Source organism: Chenopodium album, chromosome 10, assembly GCF_948465745.1.
Source record: "Chenopodium album chromosome 10, dcCheAlbu1.1, whole genome shotgun sequence".
Classification (NCBI taxonomy): domain Eukaryota; kingdom Viridiplantae; phylum Streptophyta; class Magnoliopsida; order Caryophyllales; family Amaranthaceae; genus Chenopodium; species Chenopodium album.
In genome coordinates, this window is record NC_137843.1 from 61,674,032 (window position 1) to 61,700,299 (window position 26,268).

The window sequence follows — 26,268 nt, forward strand, 5'->3', positions numbered from 1 at the left end:
AGTAAGCTACAACATCTTTTAGTTTGTAAAAAATAAATATTAAAAAAAAAAAAAATTATACACATGTTACAATATGAGTGGAGTTTATTTGTCTTTTTTTCAATCAAGCATGTAGCTTGGTTAGGCTATAATTGCTAGCATATTGCTCAATTTTTTGTTCTCCAATAGTAAACATGTAGGTAGAAATTTTATTTATATTGCAAGCAAATCCTTATAATTAAACCATTGGAGATAATCTAAGGGATCGAACATGTGTGTTCTCTACCAAGTTCTCTCTTACGCATCAAGAGCCAATTGGTGACAAATTGACATTGTATTATATTAAAGTTGAGGTGATAGAGTAGTGTATCGTATACAAAGACCTCATTGGAAAAAAAGGCATGTATTTCATCTTTTAAAAAAAAAAAAAGGCAATGTATTTCAAAGTAAGTTATGCAACTACACGTCATTGGTCCAATAGGGATTTTTCGTTTTCTTTTTGTGTCAAAAAAAAAAAAAAAAAAAAAAAAAAAAAGGAAAGAAGGTCATAAACCCTAACACTGGCTAAAACCCACACCTCTTCGTCTCTCTTTCTCTCTCCTGAGATGGTAGCCATGGAAGCAGAGCTTCAATCCTCTGAAAATCAGCAGAAAAATGTCACAAAATTAATATGCGAAGAATGCAATTCTAAAGAATTCAAGTATAAATGCCCAGCTTGCTTTCGCCGCACTTGCAGCCTTCCTTGCGTCAATTCCCACAAACAACTTTCTGGTTGTACTGGCAAAAAATCCCTTTCCCAGATTATCCCCCTTTCTCAATTTGACGATTCTACCCTTCTTTCTGGTATCCATCTTCCCTTTCATTGTTTCCAATTATTAGTATTTTTAGCAATTTTTTAAAAATTATTCATTTTTATGGTTAGTCATATATTTATGATGCTATGTTATTATAAATTTGTTGAATTTTTAATGGAGGATGAAATTAGGCAGCTGGGTTTTGCTAATTTAGTTAAATTTCGATTCTGGGATATCACTTTTAGCCAATTTTGCTGATTAAATTTTGGTTTTCATTACTAATAGCAAAATTTTGTTGATTTTGATTATTTCTAGTTTTGGTTGTTCCTTGATTTTGTTGTTGGTTTGATTTTGTCATTCAATTTGACATTGATAAACTGTGCAATAATGGCATTGTATTTTGTTCAGATTATAATTTGTTAGAGGATGTGAAAAGGGTAGCTGAATCTGCCCAGAGAATGCGTGTTAAGTTATGTGGTCATCATCCTCAATTTAGGCTCCCTTTCCATCTTAAAGCCCTTCGGACTGCTGCGGCGAGAAAAGGGACTAAGCTTTTGTTACTTCCTGCTGGAATGGCTAAGAGGGAGAAGAATCAAACAAGATATAATCAAAGGTAATAATCTATACTGTGACACACTTCCAGAAGAATTTGGTTTAAGATTTTCGAGATATAGGTAGTTCTTCATTAGAAAAAGATCGTAACTTGAAGTCGCTGGATGATTGAGGCTAGATGACTCAGCCTATTGCCTTTGCTTTCACCTGTATTATGCATGTTTTAAGGTTTTGTTGTCAATTTCATGGTTGTTATGCGGGTAGCAAAAAGACAGCAATTTATAGTTCTTTTAGTTCATTTTCTCAAGGAGGTTAGATGTGGTGTGGACACTGTGAGGCACTGGTTTCTAGTGATTGTAGAATTAGGTAAATTTCAATCATGATATGAAGGTAGAAAGAATTGCCAATATACTATTGCCATGCTTTTAGGAAATGTCCATCTTTTAAAGCAAGTTTAGGAAACTGGATATTTGATTTTTAAAGACCCTTCATATATATTAGACGTGTACTTTTATTGCTAATGATCCTCTCTCGGTTGAGGTATCTGGTAATTTTTTTTGTGTATGGCTGCATGAAAGGTCAAATAATCGATGGCTAAGTTAGTATATTCCAAGTAAACATAAGCTTTTTGCAATGTGAAGGATGAGTATTATGGACATGTTTTTTATGGTTCTACGTATCATTATTCTTCAGGAAAAAATTTATCTCATGGACGATTGAATGGCGATTTAATTCAACAGATGTTGCTTTACTTGAACATGGGTGAGTATCTGTACTTCTCGTATCATATTTCAATACAAACTTCTTTGCCTTCATCCCTGTGTTGGTAAAAGCCTCTGTGGGGTGTATCTCAGGGATATTGACCTTCTGGTTTGTGTGCACGAGTCTTGTTATTTTTAACACATTTAGACATTTAGTGATGGGGCTTTCTAATATATGCCTGTGCAGTGTGCACGAAAGCACAACGTTGCGCTCAGTAATTGAGAAGCATCTACAGCCTAGCCCCTGGAAAAATAAGTTGAGGAGATTTTGTGAAGAACCTGTGGACAACCTCAAGCTTTTTATACGTAAATATCATAAGGTTCTTAATTTTGACCTCTTGTTGTTTTCTTGACAGTATCTTAGTTTCAGTTCTGTTAAAAGCTGTTCAGTGCCATCTGACAGTCAACTTTGGTTTGCAGGGCAACAAAGCACCATATCGTGAGCTGGATTTAGATACACCTTTGAACCAACTGTTTGGCGGTCTAGTTATTTTGGAATACCCAATTATTCGTGTTTTCCTTCCGTCTGATAGCTATGATTTTGAAGTTGTTAAAGATGTCAGGCCCCCTCCAAGTTGGCGGGACTCCAAGAGACCTGACAAGGATGATATTGCAAGCCCAGTGGGTGTTACTTTTAGAGAGGAAGAGATTAAAGAAGATGAAACTGCTCCCGAACCTCAAATTATCGACCTTCTGAAGAGATCAGAAGCAGATACACGCAAAACAAACTTGATTGATGTTCAGAAGATCGACGAGGAATCTAACGAGTCACCAAATAAGTCCCAGAGACATAAAATTGAAAGTGATGAAGTTTTTTCCGGTGACGTCAAGGAAGTTGAAATGTTGGATGCAAAAAATGAGGATTTTGATTTCGACCAAGAGTTGATTGACGCATATTCATTCCTCATGGAAGAAAACAATCCAGATGACTATCTTAATTACAAGCCTGATGGTGAAGCAGGGGACCATATAGATACTAATGTATACTTTGCAGATGTGGAAGAATTGGAGGAGGGAGAGATTCCCAACTCTGAAGTCTGAATAACCTTGTCAAAGGAAATTCAAGGATGAGTCCTCGTTTGTAACAATTATCTCTCTGCAAAGAAAAGCATTTGGAGTAGATACATAGGTTTCCTGGTATTTTAAAGTAACACCGCCTGGGTACAAGTTAGAAGATTATTTCTACTAATGCTGTTATTTAGAGAGGGTTTTCTCCTTGATACAGATAGTTGTTCAACGATTTTTTTCAATTTGTTGAAACCTTTGTTGTAACGCCATTAGTCCACAACACATGTGAAAGTTAATGAGTAAAATTATTACTGTAATCGTATCTTTCTTACTGTATATTGAGTACATTTTGGTTTAATATATTTTGGAATTGGAGATTTGATTGTATGCTCCTTGTTTGTCAAATTCACTGCAATTGGGATATTATCTGTGCTGAAAGTCCATTCTTTCCAAGTCCAAGCTTAATTATTAGCAGCAGAGGTATTGCTAAGGTGCGTTTAAGGGAGAAATTGCCCTTATTTTCAATGTTACGTTAAGACCTGAGGAATTTGCTCAATGAATGCAAAGGATGTATTAAGACTGTGGGAAGCTGGGAGTTAGAGCTACTGTCTTGTTGTACCATGTCTTTGTGGAAGACTGGAAGATCAATTATCAGTAAAGATGAATGTAATGGGCCTAATGGCGAGGAAGTGAGCTAAATTCCGCTATCTAAAAGAGGATGAAGCTAAATTGTGTTGCAGCTTTTTTTTTAGGTGGAGTGGTCGTGTTAGGAGTTGTGACGACTGACGAGTAACAAGGTGGTGGATATGGTAGCTGCTGATAATACCTAATTTTGTGGTTGCTGAGAATCAGATGTTGCAGAAATGAGTGAAGTGATTTCTAGTTTAAAAGTTGCCCTGTACAGATATACTACAGTTATATTGAGCCAATTGAGGTATTAAAACTGGTTTTTATTATTGTTTACTGTAGTTGGTTTAGTCAGTAAGCATCACATAGAAAATGCTACACTGCAGCAAAATTTCTCCCTAAACAACCCTTTGCAACAGGATGAAGATGTCCCAGTTCCGTGAAAATGTCTTTTCAGCTTGACATGTCTGCAATTGATATTACAACATACAAGTGGCATAAATCGCTCAATTCAGGGCATGCCCGAAACAAGTTGGAGCTACTAAATGCCTTTGTTTCTAAGGCATTCCTTTTTCACAGTTCAGGTTTCCATGCTGTTGCTATCAAACACGGCAAAACCTAAAAGTTTGAAAATGCTATCTAATCAAGGTAAGAATAGCTTGGAATAAAAGGCAGAAGCTAAACATAAATTACAAGCACAGTTAGTCCCCGAAAGCAGGTCAGGCAGTTTGAATTTGATCAACTCGTCATGAAACTTTATGGGAAAGAGCAAAAACACGTTTTCCTAGGATGAAGGATCAGCATTGTGCCATCCCTTAGTGCAAGGTGGAATGCTCATGAACTCGTCAAATTCCTTCACATGAACATCACAGCATTTCCACTGCAAGCACAAGAAAGCCACTCTTAGTATTCACAGACAACAAAAATGCAATAAAGATTTGCATAAAAAGCTAGGTGTGAAATCTCACTCCTCTCATTCGGTCATGAAAAACAGCAGGCCCTGGATGATAGTTGCATGCAGTATCATGATTATCTATCTCTTTAAAAGTTTGACCGCAACCCTTATTCTTACAACTTTGAGGCTCAGTTATGCTGATTGTCTTCCGGGGAGGAGCAGAAGCATTTACAGTCACTTCTGCAGCAGTGACCGCCTGTGGTACCACAGATTTAGGTTTTGGCTGTGAACCTGAAAAGATGTAAGTTGTTACGTCAGAGATTGAAAGAAACAAAATACTCTGTTAATTTTGCACTTCCAATGAGTTCAAAATATGAAAGACACAATATATTCACAACAGTCCGACCATGAATTGGTATTATGAGTAAGGCAGAGCATCAACTATTGCCCAGATAAAAAGCTCACACACAAAGAGAGTAATACCGTGGTCTGAGCAGAAAAATCCCTGCCTGCATCTAGAGCAAGTTTCTTTTGCTGACGTAGCTGTTTTAGGAGCTGAGATGGGACTAGGAACAGGTGTGGGGTTCCTAGATCTTGGGGCAGGCTTAGTGAGCACAGGTTTCTCAGTTGTGTGTTTACCCGTTTTGCATCTTCAATGGAAAAGAAGACAACACAAGAATGAAAAAATAAAATAAAAATTCACGAAAACCAAATGAATCTATTGTAATCAATAACGAACTATGCAATGCAGTGGAAATAAAATTAAATTCAATGAATACGTTAGGGACTACTAGTGACAAAAGTATTAATGATGATGCATATGCAATGTACATCGGAAATGGCAAACACATACCCTGGAATATCCATAAACAAGCTGAAGTCATGACTTTTTTTCTTGCAACAGCTCCACTCTTTCATTCCATCATGAAATATAGGCTGAAATTACAGAAAGAGGCTTATTAAGTTAAAATGTATATAAATAAAGATGTTAGTAATATAAAAATATTAGGAACAAGAATCATAATGAGAAAGATCTAATCGAAAAAATGATATAACTATATAAAATAAAAAGAGAGGAGGTACTTACTCCCTGATAAACAAAAGGAAATCGAACAAGTCCAGCGCCAATATGCAATTAAGATGAAAAATACGTCAGCTACAACTACAAGTTACAGTGCCCAAGCATTCAAGCTTGCACGTAATTTATCAACCATACGTAAATTCCAAATAATCAAGCGAAAAACATTTCCTCCAAACGAAAAAGAGCAGTTGCAAGAGGGGGGGATAAAAAAAAAACATTGCTGGTCAATGCAGAACAACATCTTAGAGAGTATATAAATCCTTTAAATGATAAAGACAGATTTCAATTATTGAAGATATTATAGATACCCCTTCCTAATTTCTATTCCCTTTACAAGGAGAAGGGATAGGGAACGGACGTCAGGTAATTGAGTTAAACTATTCTTCTCTCCAGAGTCTAGAGTCCTGCAGTCCTCCCAAACCCGAAACAAACAACCTGGTTTTAACATCCTTCAAGGGAAGAATAGATTACTCAAGAAAAAGTTTGACATAAGTGAGGCCTTCATCAACAAGCTAATTAGCTCTTTTAATCCCTTCTTGTTCAGCTAACAAAGATCAAACAAAAATCAATTTACTAGTATATCTGAATCGGGAAGAAAGGATTACTGATGAAGCCTTGACCCAAACAAGGCTCTCAACGACAAGCCAATCAGCTCTCATCAGTCTCATGTTTTCTTCTCAGAAGGCACAATTAACAATACCAAATCATGTATATGATCTACCACTAACAGTAGTTGAAAATCTGCTTCCAAGGTGCTTCGATGGCACCAGTGGTCAAATCAAATGCTTTCAAATATGAGTATTAACTTTGATAAATCACTGTATCAATGTTACTCTATAATACAAATTTTAAGTATGCTACCAATAACCCCAAAACATAGACCACTTTAACATCATTCTTAAGCTATTTTCTATACCAAAGACTACTAATGTCTGAGAAGTGGCTTAGCAGGCTAACACTAGCTCCAAACTCCATAATCTATACCCGGTTCCTCACCGAAACAATTAGAGAAGAAGGGAAAGGGGTTTACGGTGAGGAGACATGAAGGAATGCAGATGAAGAAAGTGCCATTACTTTCTAAATCAAGGAAAATTATTCTCAGCCTTGGAAAAACTAATATTTTCAATCTATAGGAACTAATTATCCTTAGAAACAACCGCCACCATCCCCTTCAGCCAACCACCAGACAAGGCCATAAGCATGATCTAAAACCAAAATATTGCCACAAGTTATCAATCCTCCTTTTTTTTTTTCCTTTCAATTCTTGTACAATCTTATTTCCTTCGTTCCTTGAACAACTCCTAAATCACAATCAATATAGTCATTCAATATACCTATTTTTTTAACCCCTAATAACAAATCAATAACTGGGTTAATTAACATAATCTCAATTTCAAAAAAAATTCAAAATTTCAAAAAAAAAAAAAAAAATCACTTCTCTAAAGCTCATAAATTATAACACAATTGAGATATTCTGCATTCAAATTGGATGTAATTCCACACAAAATAAAAGGTGCAAAGCTCCAAATTACACTACATAAATCAAACGCGCACAGTTAGTTTAGCAGATCAAATTAATAACATAAGAAATAAAGGGATAAAAAGTAAAAAAATACCGAATCGTGGAAAACGCAAGAACCTTCTGGATTATGATCGAGCGTAAAGGTAGCATTGCAGCCGATTCTCTGGCATCGAAGGTTAACTGCTTGTTCTGACATTATCTCTCCTCTTTTTGTTTCTTCAGTTGTTTGGAAGAAACTTGACCAGATTTTTCTTCAACTCACTTTACCAGAATGGTCGGGGACACACTCTGTGAATAAGTGGGAGATCAATTACACTACAAAGTACTTAGGAGTATTACTGTACTGTATTAAACTTCGTAATATTAATAAATAAAGATTTTTTTTTACTATTTGATTAACAACTTTTTCAAAGAAATTGGTGTAATTTAAATATGGAAATAATACAACTTTATCAAACCCATCAATAATCATCAATCTGGTCTATCCTCAAATATATTTTTTATTTTCTTTTATTTCCTTGGAGAAAAGATTCTTTTAAGTAAAGTTTAATGAGGTAAAAAAAGTTTACTAAAATATAAGTAACCTTAATTGTAAAAAAAAAAAAATATCTAGATCTTTAATTATAGAAAGATTACAATAAGGAGAAATATCATATACATAGTAGATTATCAACATAAGATTTTTAGTACTTATTTTTGTTAAGTAAATTACCTTGATAACCAATATATTAACTATTATATAAAATACTATCAAAATATAATTTAAATATATTGATCTCTAATTAGAGTTCATATCAGGAGAAAAGTTGAATAAAAAATAATATGTTGTCGAAATGAATCAAATGATATGTAATAATATTATTTTAGGTTGCACGATTTTGGTTGAAATAATAGAGTGATTTTAATAATGTGGAAAATTTATTCGCAAGGTTATTACATAACTTTCAAAATTTTCAATTAGTTAACAAGAAGAATAACACTTTAACAATACCGCACAAAAATGCAAAAAACAAGTATATGTTCAAATGCTTAACTTTAATGTACATATTTAGCTAATCGGTTTTTTCATGACTGTTTCATTTTTAGTAAATGTTTCGGTAGTTTAATTCACACTAATTTTTGACAATTTTTTTTTATTGATCAAAATAGTTGTAAGTTGATATAACACTGAAAATTACTGTACATGGCACGGGACCTAAACTAGTGTTTATTAAAATGATTACCTGTTGGGGCTCCATCGAAAATATAACCTTACATTTTTTATTTTATTTTTTTTTTGAATAAACATTGTATTTTCTCTTTGTAAATACTGATTAGTACATTTAATTGATGTACATGATACTTTCACCGGTTAATTTTGTCTTATCTATTTTGAGAGTATATTTAGACCATCTATGATCTATCTAAGCTTTTAATTGTTCCACTCGGGAGGAAAGTCTTCTAAATATTCTTGTACTCATTTTATTTCTTATCTTAGTTCTTTTACCAACACATCCCAAGCCTAGTGGGAAAGTTATATGACATCACTTAATCACATGTTGCTTAACGGTGGACATATATTCCATATTCCATACACTCAATAGAATTAGAGTGCCCCTTGTATAGTTGTATTAACTCTATTCCATACTACATTTCTCACTATAATTATTGATGCATAAAGTCTTCCTATGGATTTCCTTACTTTAAAAATTGATGCAGTTATTGGTCTCTGATAAGTGACAACAAATTGCTCCTGAAAATAAATTCACAGAAAAGAATTTGCATTGTATTCATTTATATATATATATATATATATATATATATATATATATATATATATATATATATATTGACAACAGCAGAATACACAAAATAACTAGAAAACAGAAAGAAAAATTTAAAAAACATCAAAAGGAATAGAAGTAGCAAAACATGAAACAGTCTGACGGCATTGATTTGCAAGCTGGTGAGAGCGGTTGACTTCTTCTCTACCGACCTTTAAGAAGACGCAGTGTTGAAAATGCTTACCTATCCTTTGGATTTCCTTGACTATCTAGAAGAGGTCCATTGATAAAACATCTTCTTTGCACAACGAGTAGATTAACATAGCAAAGTCAGTATATAGTTGTATGGATACATATCCATTTTGTCGAGCCCAGGTCATAGCTGAAAAGCAAGCCAGACCCTCAGCATGGAAGGCCGAGGAAGCAATACCAGACATACCCCCCGCATCTATCTCCCTTTAATCAGAAAGAGTGATTGTCCAACCTGTACCATACAATTTTGACGATTTGTGCCATGACCCATGTACTCGAATAGTAAATGGTTTAGGAGTTGTTTCATAACAAAGAAGGTGAGAAACCAAGCCCAAATTAACCTGAAGAAACCCTGGAGGAGGATGTGCATCCTGATCAATAACTGTCCAACTCCCCAAGGTCCTAGGATCGAGTTTATTAAAATCTTGGACAAGTAAGAGTGCTAGATTAAAATTTATGAAGAAAGAGTGTAGATAGCCATTGTCTCCCTAAAAAATTCGCTTGTTCCTTGTAGCCCACAAAGACCAGAGATTCGCCACGAAATGTTGTACACGCCAGCTTCCAACTCCATCCTGACTATAAAACAGCAGGATATTGCTTTGGATCCAATTCTTAAAAGAATTAGACCCATTGAAATTTTGATAGCCCAGTATTTGGCAGTTAGTCCAAACAAACCTTGCTATAGAACAATTACGAAAGAGGTGTAAAGTATCTTCCTCTTCCGAATCACAGTAGTCATATAAACCATGCTGGAACAACCCTTGAATTGTAAGATTCTTCCTGACTGAAATCCCATTATTGACTAATTTCCAAAGAAAAAGAATCCATTTTGGGGGGATTTCCAATCGCCAGATAATTTTATAAAAATTAAAAGTCTATTTCCTATGGTCAGGTTCTTTAATTCCAGTGAGACCAGCAAGGAAAGCATAACTAGATTTAATAGTGTAAGAGCCCGAGGCATGCCAGGGCCAATATAAGAATTCATCTTCTTCTCCCTGCGGCAGATCAATGGACAGAATATTCCTAGCACTTTCCCACTCAAAACGTTGTCTGATCAAATCAACCTTCCATGACCGAGACTGCTGATTGATAAATTCATTAACTCTCCATTTTGAACTGTCTCTCAAGTTTTGGTTTGAGTTAACCACCGAAACGGAATTATGAACCCATTTAGAGATGGTTGCTAGAATATCCTTCCCAGAACCAACTTTCCACGCAAAACCTTTTTTCATCTTTAGAGACAGGTGATGCATAGAACTCCTAGCCCAGGAAAAAGAGGCTGGAACAGAACCCAGAATAGCCTTTGGGCATAGAACACACTTATAGCTAGCATTATAGACTTTAGCCGCCAGAAGAGAATGATTAGAATGCATTCTAAGAATTTGCTTGAAGAGGAGTGCATCATTATAGGTGGAAATAGCTCGAATACCCAAACCTCCCATTTCTTTTGGCAATTGAACGATCTTCTTTTTAACCCAATGAATTCCTTTATCACCACCTTTTGCCCACCTGAACCTAGTGATCAGGGAATCTATTTTATTTGCGGTTGCTAGAGGAATCTTAAAAGGCTTCATAACGTGAGCCGTTATCCCCAACAAGACTGAATTAATAAGAATTAATTTGGCATTTTCAGAAAGCCTGCAATGAACCCAAGACATAATTTTCCCTTTCACCAATTCAATTGAAGTTTAAATTAAGGTTACAATGTTACAATGAAAACTAGAATCTTTATGGAGGAAACAAAACTTCCAATATACTTTGTACTACAAAAGCTCTACACTTACTCTCTAAAAACGGAAACCGTAAGCCTATATTCCAATATTATACACTCACATAAAATACATAAAGTAGAACCCAACGTAAGTCAGGTATGGTTAACATTGGGCCCCACGAGCCCCGTTACATTACTCTCCAAAAACGAAAACCGTGAGTGAATTAATATCAATAACCTTGGATGTACAACAACAAGCACATACCCAAGCTGCATCTCTCCCCTCTTCTCTTCCTCTTTCTTGTTTTTCCACATAATTATATCTCATCTTCCACAAATTCAATACCTCCAAAACATTTATCATCCTTCTCCTTCTCAACAATCATATTAGAATCACCATAAACACCATTAATCTTCATAAAGCCCTAGAAATTAGGGTTTGCCCAATTTGGTGAAATTCGAGGTTCAAAACAATAGCCGAATCGATCATCAACAAGCGATTATTCTCACTACATTGGTTGTTTTGGAGGTCCTTCTGGCTACACAAGGTAAAGTTCGAATCTTTGCTTCACCATTGGAGTAATTGAATTTTCCTTCAGGAGTTTGTGGATTGTTGGTTTTGATTCATGAATTTCATTGATAGTGTTTATTACTACAAGTGTTGTTGGGTATTACATATTGGACTATCTTATTGTTGTCAATTGTTTCAAGTTGACATTGTGGCTATTTGCTTGGTATATTGGTTTTGTGTGTTGGTTTTTTTTGAAAATTGCTATTGTTGGTTGGAAACAATGGGGAAAAGTAAGAAACGTCTAATGAATGTTGAGAAAAAGAGAGCACTCAAAGTTGTCCAACTACATAGTAGCAGCTCATACTCGTAACAATGATCATTATTATAATCATAACTACATTAATCATAGTCATATAAATGAGAATCCAATATCACCTCAAAGCCCACTGAACTCAATTGACCAACGATCATCATGGTATGATGATAATGGCAATGCAAGACTATGGTGGTGTACTTCATGCCAAAACTGAGGGCATTGTTGGAAAGAATAGGTTCCATAATGACATGGGTCAGCTTCAGATTGAACAACTAGTCTTTAGAATGATGAGAAATTAGAATTTTTTTTTCTTTTAAATTTATTTATTTCTTGTCCTTTTAAGAATAATAGAATAGAGTTTGGGGAGGAAAAAAAAACAGATGGTGGTTTAATGACTCTTATCTCACAAATGGTTGTAAATACAAAGAATTTTCAGAGGAGCTAATCCGAAGTGCGATGAGCTTGACTTGAGTTCATTTAAGTTTGCTCGATAATGATGAGTTGAGAATTAGAAGTGAAGTTTTGATCGAGCCAAGTTTGAATTATTCACGAACAAGTCTAACACATTGTCACTCTAAAGTCTAAAGTACTCCAACTCATTATCTTATCTCATCCTCCCCACCCCCCCTCCCCCCCAAAAAAAAAATCTGTGCGATGTGTGTCTTTTAAGGCTCTAATCCTTTGCACCCAAAGGCCAAAGTTCAAATTTCACATATTGTAAATTGTAGATCAAAGAATTTTATTTTATGATTATTTTAACATTGAATACTTTTTTTTTTCTTTCTCCCCACCTTATAAACAATGAAGTTATTAACATATTTTCACTATGCAATGTTTGTATATAAGTAAATTAATATATATATACAAATACATACATACATATGATATCCATCTGGTTGTTTCGTATTATTTGTGTTGTTGTTGTACTTTATTCCATTATGCAAAATATTTATAATTTTTTTAATGATCTAGGTGAGAATGATGTCGTGGATTGAAGAAGGAGGTGGAAAAAGTGGTGACCTTTCTGCTAGTACTTCTACTGGTACAAGTACCGGTACTATATACACGCTGCGGTCTCGCAGGGTAATTAGGCAACATGTACCCTCTGGTTTCCCAAAACGGAAGCGAAGTCGTCCAATTCAATGGTTTAAACGCCCAATAATATACGGTTAGAGTCAGTCTTCTTTCTTCTTCTTATTATTATTACTCCGTACTACTTTATAATCTTATGGATGAGTCAGTTATAATAAATGAGTGAAGGAATATACTTTATGCAACTATTTATTTTAATTATTGTTGTTGTTTTCCCTCCCCTTTATTATTATATTATATTATTATTATTTGTTGTTTGGTTGTTGTTGTTGTTGTTTTAATTATATTATTATTGAATCCACACACACAGTTTTAAACCCTCAAATGCTCTTTTGCAAGAAATTCACAGACTTGTGGAGAAAAAGGAACCAAAACCACCTTGTTGCGACATCCCGGTAGCCTACTGGCCAAACTTGGCTACTGATTGCCACATGCTCTCCTCCAACCCCGACTCTGACTCTCGCTCGTAAGCAAGCCACTAGGCCCCTAACCTACTACCTTCTACGTTATTATCCATTATTTTTATACTCTACTCACTATTATATTATGTGTGTATATATCTTGTCCAATTGTATGTATGTATGTATGTATGTTGTTTGTTTAATCCTATTGCAATTCTGATGACTTGTCTCCAGTTTCAATTGCTGAATTTCCATTGTCTACTGTTACTCATCGGTACGGTGGTATTATTTATTGCATTTTCTAACCCATGCACTTGATTATTCTAGCTTATTCATGCATGATTAGCTTTGCTTTTATATATATGGGGTTAGTTGGTCTGGCTAATTAATACTTTTGTTGTTTCTTTGTTATTGTTATAGTGTCTTATACAGCAGCACTCCCAAATTTGTTGACCGTTCTACTAGTCGGCTTAAAGAGAATCTTCAAGTCAATCTTGAGTTATATGCTGCCATGGCAAAGTTAGCTCTAGAGTACTACAAATTTAAGCAGGTACTCCATATTATGAATAACTAGTTTTTGGCTATTTGCATATGGATACGAATAAAACTACATATAGGACAACTAATAGAAAAAATTATACACTAATAGATTAATCATGTTGAGACTCTTTAACAACATCTAGTTACCATGATCAATAATCATACACTATATATATATATATATATATATATATATATATATATATATATATATATATATATAAAATATAATTTACGTAATTTGTTAAATTGTAAATAATTATAGTATAATTTGTAAATGCTAGATTTGTCATTTTAGTGACTTTGGTATCATTCTCTTTGTCCTATTTTGGAAACTGAACTTCAAAAAAAAATTGGATCTAATAATAATGAAGAAATGACAAAGGTGCAAGTCCATGTAAATATTTGTCAATTGGTAAACTTATTCATGTTTTCTTGTAGGCCTAAATATGGATCAGATATCCGATTTGATTTTTGTTTGATATTGTGGTCTCAATTCTAATTCATCAATGTATTTCAGGTTGTATTCGTAAGTAAACAACAAGATCCAAACCGAAAACATAATTTGATAAAAGCTTCTGATTATTTGAAGGATCGTGAATCGGTCTTTTTTTTTTCCAAATTACACTCACAATTTATAGGAGATGAAGTTTATATAAGCGATGGTGTAAGGAGGGAATTCAAGAATACGCACGTTTGGTACAACAAAATTTGTAAAATATACAATATGTGTTATTCAGTTCACCGTGTTATTTCATAAAGACAATGAAAAATTAAATTTAAAGAATTTTAAAAGTGATAATCCGGTCTTTAATTCTATACAATGTGATGGTGTATGCTACATGACATGCGATCAATGTATGAAATTATTATATATACCATTCTTTAATTAGAATTACTCCTAAAATTTTACAGTACATTTGTACCAAACTAGTCACGGGCACAACAAAGGATGAACAACATAGATGACAAGAAACACAAGGAAGATATGGTGATATGGTGATATGGTGTATCTTAAATTCCAACCTTGTCACCAAAAATCCTTGGTAAAATGATTTTTCGATATCTTGTGCGAGGGGAAGGGGAAGGGCAGGCCCTACTTTTCTAAAATGAGAAAATTCTACAAACATGGTAGTTGCTTTAGCTTGGATCAACATATAAGGTCAATGAATGATGGTTCCGTTCTCACGAGTAGAAAACAAAGTTAATACGTAGTAGTGAAGAAAGACAAATGAGAAAAAAGTACGCAAAAGAAAGAGATTACATTATTTAAAAGCTAATCATAATTCATAATGTATATGAAGCAATTCTTTCAAACCTCTGTAGTTTGTACAAAAGGGTTCCATAAAAGAAAAAAAACCATGCTGAATATTTGTCTGGTAAAAGCAAAATCAATTAATAAATCAACAGATGAAACGATCCAAAGATCAAAACTTGAATGGAACTCAAGTATCATCAACTTGAGAATGGAACACAAAGCTCGAAAACGTAATTGTAATTTCCCTGCCAAAAAACAAATAAGAACATCAGGAAAAAAAAATGACAATTCTGCTATCCAGCAATCAAAATTGAAAATCTTCTTTCCTTGAAGTTAAGGGACCATCATAGATTCATAGTATTATGATTTATGAGTCTAGCAATTGAGTGGACTTACTGCAAATATTGAAGGGTCATGTTCTTCAGCAGTGAAGGATGTCAGTAAACAAGGGTTCTCCATTCTTCTTTGTCAATCTTACCATCTTGTTTGGTATCTATTTCAGCAAAGGTCTGCACGACGAATAATGAATTAGTTATAGTCCCAACAAGTCAAACACTAAAGTCTACACGAACTTCTTTAAGCACATAAATTTGTCACCTAATTTATAAAGGGGTAAAAGGAAAAATTGTTTAGTTGTAAATAGTTTCCCAAGGGTAGAAAACATTTCGGTTAACACATTGCTCACAAGGGATTACAACTTCCTCCACAACTCCCTTCCATCCCTTTGTTTCCACTTCCCTTCTATCAAGGAATCAAACAAAGGAAAATGAAATTGAAACCTGATTTATTTTGATTCTATCCTTATGTAACACCCCCAAATTACTCTTTAATAATAATTACTATAAAACATGAATTAGAGAGTAACTTAGGGATATTACCGCCACGTGATTACGTAAGGCTTAACAGAGACTTGCAGCGGAAGAAAAATACTTATCCTTTATTAATAATAATAGTAATAGTTTTGAAACACTTTTGAAGTAACTAAAACACTGATACTATGTCTACTACATTTAACTAGGTGATCACCGCCCATCGTCCCCAATGCAGCATTTAATTCACGTCTTCTGATCTCCATCACCTATCTACTCATCATTAATGATAAGTAGGGTCAAGCCAAAACAAAGGAGAAATACATATTAGCCAAAATGCTAAGTACATACAAATGCTAGACATGTAAAATCAATTTAGTTAATTAAACATGCTTTCGAAAGTTTCGACTTTAATCAATCACAATTGATTTAAACCACTCGTGAATAGAAATTCTCATATTAAAACATATCAATTTCTGAAATCAATAAATTTCCAAAAATAGTTCGGATAGCATGGATTCAATCCTCATTTCACAAATCATTTTTCCACCTAAGTGTGCACACCTCCCAAGCTAGTAACTCCTTACATAGTGCTATCAAGGGAAAAGACTAGGTCATACATAGTCCATAGTCTTCAATTTTATCTCCGCATAGTGGGAGTCATAAAAATCCAATATATATTTTTGATAAATCAACCTTCCAATTCCCATGTATGGGATTTCAATAACAATTGTTCTTTAAAATGAATTTGAATTCAAGTATGTGTATAAACAACTTTTAGAACATTGAAATTGTAATACCTCTCATGATTGCTTTAAAGGAGTTTGATATTGATAAGTGTCATTTATGTCGCTATTTTTAGGAGTTTTCTAGTTAGTTTTTCATAGTTTTTCTATCTTTTTACTTGGTTTTAATAACGTTTTACTACATTTGTCATGTTTGTGTGTGAAATGTCGTTATTGCTCAATTTTAGCTTTTCTTGCATATTTTGGTGGCTCATGACATTAGATTAAATTTTATTGGTTTACTCTTATGTTTAGGAACAGTTGGATAAGTTCATTGCTCAAGATTGAAGAAATATAAAACATAAAAGAACAAGTAATGAAGAAATGTGCACTTGATTTGCAAAGATCATACTTTAAACGCCTATATCTTTTGATCTACAAAACATTTTGGGGCGATTCCAATTGGAGATGAAAGCTTATCTCGAGAGCTTTCCAACGACAGGTCATATGCTCAATTCCGATGTAAAACGTGGGAGATATGCTCATTTGAAGCTGAGCAGTTTGCCCAGTCCGAGAGGAGTGGACGCTCCGGTTCTTGGAGCGGGCACTCCACCACCAGGAGCGGGTGCTTCAAATTCTGCACGCCCGCTCCTCACTGGAAATCCAAAATAAAAAAACAGATTGTTTCCTCCAGATTTGGAGCGGGCGCTCCAACCTTCTGCACGCCCGCTCCGGCACCTGGAGCGGGCGCTCCACCTCCTACACGCCCGCTCCTTTACGCGCTGCTCAACTTTTTGCGGAGCTTCCTAGGCAATTTAGTAAGGGCTATAAATAGATTTTTTGCTCATTTTAGAGAGGGAATTCATATTTTTCAGTAGTTTTAGGTTTTTAGAGAGAGAAACTCTCAAATTTTGGAGAGAGAAAGTGAGAGAAACAATGGTTTTCATGGATTTTGGATAATCAAAGGAGGAATTTGATGATTTGAAGATCTCCATTTTATATCAATGAGCATTTCTTACTCTCTTCTCTCTTTATGCTTTATTAATTGCTTTGTTAATCATGTTTGAGTAGATTTCCTTCTACTAGGTGTTGAGTGAAGCTTTGTTATGGTTAATTGAGTTATTTGAGATAAATTTGATGATAATTGTGTGATTAAATTGATTGAATTGATGATGGCATGTTGTTTGTTTTAGATTGGATTGATCTCCCAAGATAGCAAACTTAATTGCATGTTAGTTCTAGTTTGACAAGGGATTGTGAATTAGAATTTATATATTTGATTGCATTTTGGGTAAATTTCTTCTATGCACCTAGTCAATGAGGGATCTAGGCTAGGAATTTGAGAGATTGCTCTTGATTGTAATTAATTCCCATTTTAATTCTTTCTTTGCATGATTGATTATCAAATCGATTCCCATTAACTTGTTAATTGTTCAAAGTGGATCTTTGTCCCTAGTAAACTTTGTAATATCTTGATCTTTATATGTGTGTTAGTGTAGTTGTAGTGTCCACTATCCATAAACCGACTTCGGCGTAGCTTAAGCATTAGATCGAGAACAATCCAACATTACCGTTCCTTGTGGTTCGACTCCGAACTTACCACTAGACTTGTTTAGGGGTTAGTTTAGGATTATAATAAATTTTATTTGGCCGTGAGGAGGTTAGTCAACAACATAATTTCCCCGCGCTCAGATATACTACTCATATCAACAAGAATACTCATATGCTAAGAATACTCCTTAGTTAAGCGTGCTTGGTTGGGAGTAGTCTTGGGATGGGTGACCTCCTGGGAAGTTTTCCCGGGGTGCGCATGAGTGAGGACAAAATGCGCCGGAAGGACTTGTGTTGGTTTGTGGGGACAGTTGTTGGCCCTCGATGCGCATTTCGTGACAATAGGCCCCTCCCTAATTTGTTTGGGGTCGGGGTGTTACAAATGGTATCAGAGCAACCTTGCGACCGCGTGCTGACCGTGGATAATTGATCCTATGTCAGTCGTCTAGCGGGGGAGAATTTTGGGGCCATATGGCCATAGCCAGACTGGATGTAACACTTTGGCTACCCAGTTGCCGTTAGGCGTAATACTGGAGTCCTCAGGCTTCTAGGCGCAACGGGGGCGTTGCCGTTCTCAAGTGGGGGTGTATGTAATACCCCTCATGATTGCTTTAAAGGAGTTTGATATACTACTCATATCAACAAGATGCATCTTCCTTTTAGGGAGCTCATATGCTAAGAATACTCCTTAGTTAAGCGTGCTTGGCTGGGAGTAGTCTTGGGATGGGTGACCTCCTGGGAAGTTTTTCAGGGGTGCGCATGAGTGAGGACAAAATGCGCCGAAAGGACTTGTGTTGGTTTGTGGGGACAGTTGTTGGCCCTCGATGCGCATTTCGTGACAATAGGCCCCTCCCTAATTTGTTTGGGGTCGGGGTGTTACAAATGGTATCAGAGCAACCCTGCGACCGTGTGCTGACCGTGGATAATTAATCCTATGTCAGTCGCCTAGCGGGGGAGAATTCTGGGGCCATATGGCCATAGCCAGACTGGATGTAACACTTTGGCTACCCAGTTGCCATTAGGCGTAATATTGGAGTCCCTAGCTTTCCAGGCGCAACGAGGGCGTTGCCGTTCTCAAGTGGGGGTGTATGTAATACCCCTCATGATTGCTTTAAAAGGAGTTTGATATACTACTCATATCAACAAGATGCATCTTCCTTTTAGGGAGCCCATATTCTAAAAAATACTCCATAGTTAAGCGTGCTTGGCTGGGAGTAGTCTTGGGATGGGTGACCTCCTAAGAAGTTTTCCCGGGGTGCGCATGAGTGAGGACAAAATGCGCCGGAAGGACTTGTGTTGGTCTGTGAGGACAGTTGTTGGCCCTCGATGCGCATTTCGTGACAATAGGTCCCTCCCTAATTTGTTTGGGGTCGGGGTGTTACAGAAATTATTTCCAAAGATCAAACAATAAAACATTTCACAATATTTATTTCATGAACATTCATAAATCCTTGTTCAGTATTCAAACATAATTCATCATTCAAAACACAAAACACTTTTGTATAAAATCACACATTTAAAGATCTAGCCACGAGTACGTACCTTGATCTTTTGCAATAAACACAAAATTCTTTAATCTCGAACTTGAAATTCCCCCTACAAGGAACCAATAATCCTAATTAAAAACTATTCAACCCATGAACACAAGCCATTAAATAACGACCCTAGACTAGTTGTGCATGAACAATTATCTTGACTTTTTACAACTATTCCACCTAAATTTACTACCATAAACTATCTCCAAAATAAACATCATATGGACTATTTAAAACAAATATAAAACCTTATAAAAATCATGAATTAGAAATAGATATTAGTTTTAGAAGACTAACCGCAAAACAATCTAAAGTAGCGAAGCTCACGAGAAGGTTCACGTTGAAAAGAAGGTATCAGATTTTGCAGAGGCCGTATCTCATTGTATATAACTCCGAATTGGGCGATTCATGAGCCTAACCTCAAGGATTTTTCGAGAGGAACAACTTTGTGTCAAACAGCAAAATGCTAAAAATGATCAGAAATGGCTGAAAAATGGCCTGGAACATATACAGGATGAAGTAGTACAAAAATGGGAGGAAGAAAGAAGAAAAGAAGGATGGAGCTTTAAGAGGCTTTTGGCTTAAAGTGGCTGAACTTTGGTTCTATTTATAGACTTTGAGAACTTGGGGGTCAAGTATTCAATCTTGTAAAAGAAGTTTATGAGGTCATGTTATTGACATCATGTATGATGTCAACAACTTGGAGGTCAAGTATTTCAAGCTTGTAAAGGAATTTTGTGACTTTGGTCATGCTTTAGGAGTAAGAAATGGACTTGAGTCCTTTGACTTGGAGCAAAGAAGTACTCAAAGTAAAAATATGATTTTCGAGTATTACATTTCCGGCTTAACTCATACGTATAAATATAAAATATTTTATAAATGTAATTATTATTTCCGTTAAATCATATATTTACAAGTTAAATAATGTATCTAAAAACATATTTATATATTATTTAAAATACTTTGGAAAGAGATCGGACATAATTAAATTAATAAATTTGATTAGTATATAATTAAACGGGTTTAAAATACGGGATATTACACCTTAATAAATACACAGCCTAACCTAAATGACAATAGAACAATATTTTAAAAGTACCTAAGAACCAAAATTTTTAAAGGGGAAAAAAGAGGGAGGGAGGGGTTGATGTCGCACCTTGGTGATGATTTCTTCAATAACATGATCTGCAAGATTCATACCAGTTTCAGCTAATGTAGCCACAACCATTCGCTTCACCTGTATAGAAAAATGTTTGCAAGAACGTTCAACTCTGAGGAGACAAATCAAGAATAACATATAGAATAACATTTGCTCAAAAAACAATAGCAAGGGTAAGCCAACAAATTTCAATATTTGATGATGCAAAATCAACAAGAGTATTGGGAATGGTTTCTGAACAGTTGTACTGTTATTTTGTCACAAAATGTGAGTAGAAAATACCACCATGATAGGACATAATGATTGAAATAAGAATTGCTACAACTGCTACAACATGGACTTTTACGATATGGTAAGGGTTTAATAATAGATGTCACCATAGATAGTATGGTATCCAATTGAGGAACTTTTCACAAATATCCTTACTTCCAAAAAGAAAGCATCATTTTTTATCAGGCTAAGTTTCAGTAAATTTAAGAGATTTCAATGATGTTATTGACTGCTGGATATGGATGGCTAACATTCAGTTTGATCAGAGTCAAGAGTAACATCATTCTTCTTAAAGCAACATAGCATAGGTGGAAGGGGAAAATAGACCTTCAAGCAATTCAACTAAGTTGATAGAGGAGAATCTTGTCAGAGTGTTTAAGCATTTAGTTAAGCATTTAGTCACCAACTGGACAATTGGAACTGAAGTACTAAGCGGTTTGCATTATGCACGTTTTGGAAAAAGGAAAAAAAAAATCAAGCTTGATTGTTTAAGGAAAATGCTCTTTAACTACATAAGGATCACAATAATTTCAATTATCATTAACGGCCGTGACTGAAAGGGACTTAGAGCAAGGTCTGGCAGGACCAGATTGAAATCATCGTTAAATGGCTTACATGGCCAAAGTGTACCAAGTAACTAGGGTACAGTAGGGAGTCTAAGGACCAAAAGCAACCCTAATTTTCTTGGACTTGGCGGGTGATAGACTGGTATGTAATGGTCCCAGCCCTTGGGAATTGGCCATTGTCATCAACCTCAGCCAATTCAAGAAACTTGGCTCTTTTATTCACTACTATCAGCAAAAAAGTTTCATACTTGTACAACAATACCATACTTCGAGTTCTTTATTCTACCATTCCTTTTTTATTTATTCTTTTCTTATTGGGGAGTGAAGTTGGGAAACTGAAGATGTGGGAGTTCTGTCGGAGAAAGCTCTAAGGGAATGTTTGGTTCAAGTAATTGAGTTGGAGATAAGCAGACTCAGGTATAAGGTATGAGTTTAGAAGATTTCAGAAAAAAAAGGTGAGTTTAGAATGGATAAAACCTATACCTTGTACTTGTTTAACAAAGTATTAATTTTCATACCCATATCTCAAACCCACAAGATATTATAAATCCAGTGGGAGGTGGCCAAGTGGGTATGGCTTATACTACACCTTTAGGTATCAAAAAAAAGCCAAAGGAGTGTTAAATTGAGTGCAGCACTGTCACTTATATATTAATATATAAATATTTGATTTTGGTAATGTCCCATGCTACTTGTTAATAGTGACAAGTCTCATGTTACTTGTATATTAAAAAGCGTTCCTAAAACAGAATATGTTCCACGTGTCACCTTTTTAAGTTTGACATGTCAGCAATATGTGCCACATGTCACTATAAACATGACATGTCACCTTCACAACATGTATTAGGTTTAATTTGCATTTAAAAAATGCTTATAACAAGACTTGAACTCATGACCAACAAGTCTTAAGTTACAAGTCTTACCATCTTAGCTATTTATTAATTGTGTTTTTTTATCCAACAAAATTATAGTTAACTTAGATAAGTTAATTGGTGTTATTTTATACTATTTGTTTTCATTATGTAATGATTGAGTTTGACAACTAAAAAATGTTTATAGCAAGACTTAAACTCGAAACCAACAAGTATAAACTAGCAACCCGGGACATTGCCCGGGCCACACACTAGTTACCATTTCATTGTGGGTTATAATATTAGGGGATGACAATAAGGTTGACTATACATTAATTGCAATGAAGAAAGTATGAAACTAAAGTGTGGACATTCACACTATATTGAAATTATTAACTCTTAACATAACTACCAGGTATGGGTTCTTCTACCCAATACCACAATATAAAATTTTTTTTCTTTTCCTTTTTTTACCTTTCCTCTTCATCTTCTTCCTCCCTTAAACCCTTTCCCCACCTCCATGGATAGCTCCTACTGTCGGCTAAACCTCCGCCCACCACACCTTCACCTCCGACAGCAAGAAACCCACCCCACCAACTACTACCTCGGTCGAAATCCAAAAACACGCCACTACCTCCGTTAAAAATCATCGGAAACCACCCAAAAAACATAACTTAAAAACGAGAGACACAAACTTATGGCTTTAGTGTTGAATTCTGTTATTGAGAGGAAAGAGACTACATTTTACAATATGGGTAAGTAATACGTGAAATCACATTTTTGCCCCAGGTAATCTGTTATGGGCCCAACCTGGTACTCTGGTAGTGGTCTATCACTACTCTACTATTTAGCATGAAAATTATTGAATTCACAAAAGTCACAATAACTACTCCTTGAAAAAAAAACCATAGCGCCTGGCGAGTATAAATCTGATGATGTGCATGAAAGAAAGCTCAGAAAGGTAGTGCTCCTTAGAGGAGAAAAAACGTGAGGTAGGGGAAAAGAAGTTGGCAGGGAGTAAAAGGGGAGTAAAGGAAGAAGTGGGGGGAGAGGATGAGATGATGGTGGATGATGACACTGATATGGACCAAAACAAGAAACGCAAGACTGATTTTCTCACAAACAATGTGGCGGGCCCCACTACTTGGGCTCTCGGTGATCAATGAGTTACATCCTATGTTGGAATTGTAGAGGTTTGGGGAATACCTCGGCGGTTAATGCGTTAAAAAATGTTGCTTTTCTTGAAAAACCCCAAGTTATGTTTTTGTCGGAAATAAGATTGAAGTGTCATGAGATGGAGAAAATAAAAAATAAAACAAATTTTAACAATTTGTTGGCAGTGAGTTGTGTAGGTGAAGGAAGAAAGCAAAGTGGGGGTCTAGCTTTAATGTGGAAGGATACGATTGATGTCGAAATCTTATCATACTCTTTGAACCATATTGACTCATGGGTGAACTTAAAGCCGAATGAAGGGTGGAGATTCACTGGCTTGTATGGCTTCCTGGAGGACGAAAATAAACACAAAACAGGCTCCCTTCGTGAACACCTTCATAACAGTTTTGGCGGGCCTTGGGTTTGTGGTGGTGACTTGAATCTGATGCTTATGTCATGTGAAAAAAAAGGAGGGAGGGAGTTTAACTTGGTGGAGGCAGATATTCTGAGAAGGGCAGTAGACTTGTGTGAGCTTGAGGATTTGGGTTTTATCGGGCATAACTTTACATGGACTAATAATCGAGGAGGGGAGCGAAATGTCCAAGAGTGTCTTGATCGATTCTTGGCCAATAGAGCATGGAAGGAAAGATTCTCGGGCTCATTTGTGACTCATTTATCAAAGCGGAAATCCGACCACATCCCAATTTTGTTGTGTATAAGTGAGGGAATAGGAAAGAAAAAAAAAGAAAAAAAAAGAGGAAAAAATATAGGTTTGAAGAAATGTGGTTAAGGGATGAGTCGTGTGGGGATATTGTTACTGATACTTGGGATGGGGAGGGTGATTTATGTTCAAATATTGCCCATACTTCTTTGAACTTGAGTGCGTGGAGTCGGAATAATTTGGTGACTTTATTAAGGAGTTGAATGAATGAAGACTTTGATGAAAGAAGAACAAACTGATGATATAATTGCCCAGATGCGAGCTCTTGATGATAGAATGGATGAATTAGAGAGTAGAGAAGATTTGTTTTGGAAACAAAGGAGTAGACAAGATTGGCTTAGATGGGGGGATAAAAATACATCCATCAGAAATCTAGTCAACGAAAGGAAAGAAATCACATTCGAGAAATAAAGGATGGAGCCGAAAATGTGTATGACGAAGAAGAGCAGATAGAAGAAGTGTTTGTGAAGCATTTTGAGGAGTTATTTGCGACAGGGGGTCAAGGGGAAACCGCAACTGTTGTAGACAAAGTGGATTCGAAGATATCAGAATTGCAATATTCTGATCTTGCTGCTCCTTTTAAAGGCGAAGAGGTCCGTAATGAGCTCTTCCAAATGCATCCCACTAAGGCACCCGGTCCCAATGGTATGTCCGCAATCTTTTTTCAAAAATTCTGGAATGTGGTTGGTGATGACGTGATTAATCATACCCTTAATATTCTTAATAATGGAGGTGATATAGGCTCTATTAATCAGACTCATGTAGTTTTAATTCCGAAAAAAAAGAATGTGAGTCTCCTGTTGATTATAGACCTATTAGTCTGTGCAATGTTCTGTATAAAATAGTTTCAAAAGTTTTAGCTAACAGACTTAAGAATGTTCTACCCTCGATTATTAGTGAGTCTTAGAGTGGCTTTGTTTCGGGTAGATTAATCACAGATGATATTTTGGTAGCATATGAATGTTTCCATTATTTGAGGAAAAAGAAGACAGGAAAGAAGGGCTATTTGGGGTTGAAATTGGATATGAGTAAAGCATACGACAGAGTTGAATGAGATTTTCTGGAAAAAATGATGAGAAAATTTGGACTCCCGGAGCTTATTGTGAACAATATTATGAAGTGTGTCTTAACTGCCTCTTTTGATGTTTTGGTGAATGGACAACCTTCACGAGGGTTCAAATCAAGTAGGGGATTACGACAAGGTGATCCTTTATCCCCTTTTTTATTTATTATGTGTGCCGAAGGATTATCTGCTCTCCTTCGAGATGCAGAGAAAAAACAGGTCATCCATGGTATCAAGATTGGTAGACATGTTGAACCAATTTCTCATTTGTTTTTTGCGGATGATAGCCTCCTTTTTGTACGGGTTAATGAAGAAGAAACTGATAGAGTGCTTGATATACTCTCAACTTATGAGTTGGCTGATGTGTTCATTTTATATATATATTTATCCCCGTCCCTTGGTCGTAATTAGTAGTGTTTTTGGCTCCTACGAGCCACTTTTATTACTGATTTGTGTTTTCCAGTGCTTTGGTAGTTTTGCTTGAGTTTTGTAGGAATTTGCGTACTTGGAGCATTTTCCCGGGTTTTTCGAGGAGCATCTACAAGTATTGAAAGACCGCGACCACGTTCGATAGCCCAAGACCGATTGGAGGTAGCAAATCGGTGACTAAGGGCTCAGTTTTGGAGATATGAGGCGTTTGGGCCAAGTTGGTGAGCCCAAGGAAGAGCCTTGAGGCCCAAGAAGCCTCGCCCGGACCACTAGAGCTCCGCCCGAAGGCGCGCCCGGCCGGGCGGGGCAGAGCATTACCTTGAAGGGACCCGCGCCCGGATCACGCGCTCGACCGGGCGCGAGAAGATATCTAA

At 35.8% G+C, this 26,268-nt stretch overlaps 3 protein-coding genes and 2 long non-coding RNA genes across 5 annotated transcripts; 2 read left to right on the plus strand and 3 right to left on the minus strand.

Moving 5' to 3' along the window:
* The first annotated feature begins 584 nt into the window (after positions 1 to 584).
* Positions 585 to 3,399, plus strand: LOC145565666 (uncharacterized). Its single transcript, XM_081625594.1, has 5 exons — positions 585 to 822; positions 1,182 to 1,386; positions 2,019 to 2,087; positions 2,274 to 2,406; positions 2,507 to 3,399. The coding sequence occupies exons 1-5, from the start codon at positions 585 to 587 to the stop codon at positions 3,125 to 3,127; spliced, it is 1,266 nt and encodes a 421-aa protein (XP_081481720.1). The 3' UTR covers positions 3,128 to 3,399.
* A 662-nt stretch (positions 3,400 to 4,061) lies between these two features.
* On the minus strand, positions 4,062 to 7,542 carry LOC145564501 (cysteine and histidine-rich domain-containing protein RAR1-like). The gene is made up of 6 exons (XM_081624797.1): positions 7,314 to 7,542; positions 5,704 to 5,706; positions 5,470 to 5,552; positions 5,100 to 5,266; positions 4,690 to 4,907; positions 4,062 to 4,601 (listed from the first exon to the last, which is right to left on the minus strand). Exons 1-6 carry the CDS (start codon positions 7,413 to 7,415, stop codon positions 4,506 to 4,508), a joined length of 669 nt encoding a protein of 222 aa, XP_081480923.1. The 5' UTR covers positions 7,416 to 7,542; the 3' UTR covers positions 4,062 to 4,505.
* Positions 7,543 to 10,109: 2,567 nt separating this feature from the next.
* On the minus strand, positions 10,110 to 11,260 carry LOC145565667 (putative mitochondrial protein AtMg00310). The gene is made up of 2 exons (XM_081625595.1): positions 11,184 to 11,260; positions 10,110 to 10,872 (listed from the first exon to the last, which is right to left on the minus strand). The coding sequence occupies exons 1-2, from the start codon at positions 11,258 to 11,260 to the stop codon at positions 10,110 to 10,112; spliced, it is 840 nt and encodes a 279-aa protein (XP_081481721.1).
* A 1,488-nt stretch (positions 11,261 to 12,748) lies between these two features.
* LOC145564504 (uncharacterized) lies at positions 12,749 to 13,937 on the plus strand. Its single transcript, XR_014094845.1, has 3 exons — positions 12,749 to 12,940; positions 13,214 to 13,330; positions 13,686 to 13,937. It is a non-coding gene; the product is annotated as an uncharacterized LOC145564504 (long non-coding RNA).
* A 1,111-nt stretch (positions 13,938 to 15,048) lies between these two features.
* LOC145564505 (uncharacterized) lies at positions 15,049 to 15,719 on the minus strand. Its single transcript, XR_014094846.1, has 2 exons — positions 15,460 to 15,719; positions 15,049 to 15,308 (listed from the first exon to the last, which is right to left on the minus strand). It is a non-coding gene; the product is annotated as an uncharacterized LOC145564505 (long non-coding RNA).
* Positions 15,720 to 26,268: the final 10,549 nt, after the last annotated feature.

Coding starts and splice junctions, on each gene's coding strand:
- LOC145564501 (XM_081624797.1), bottom strand. CDS start 7,415: ATGTCAGAACAAGCAGTTAACCTTCGATGCCAGAGAATCGGCTGCAAT. Junction 5,267..5,469: donor TTGTTTATGGATATTCCAGG/GTATGTGTTTGC, acceptor TTTCCATTGAAG/ATGCAAAACGGGTAAACACA. Junction 4,602..4,689: donor TTCATGACCGAATGAGAGGA/GTGAGATTTCAC, acceptor TTGTGCTTGCAG/TGGAAATGCTGTGATGTTCA.
- LOC145565666 (XM_081625594.1), top strand. CDS start 585: ATGGTAGCCATGGAAGCAGAGCTTCAATCCTCTGAAAATCAGCAGAAA. Junction 1,387..2,018: donor CAAACAAGATATAATCAAAG/GTAATAATCTAT, acceptor ATTATTCTTCAG/GAAAAAATTTATCTCATGGA. Junction 2,407..2,506: donor TTATACGTAAATATCATAAG/GTTCTTAATTTT, acceptor TTTGGTTTGCAG/GGCAACAAAGCACCATATCG.
- LOC145565667 (XM_081625595.1), bottom strand. CDS start 11,260: ATGTGGAAAAACAAGAAAGAGGAAGAGAAGAGGGGAGAGATGCAGCTT. Junction 10,873..11,183: donor CTTGTTGTTGTACATCCAAG/GTTATTGATATT, acceptor GGTTCATTGCAG/GCTTTCTGAAAATGCCAAAT.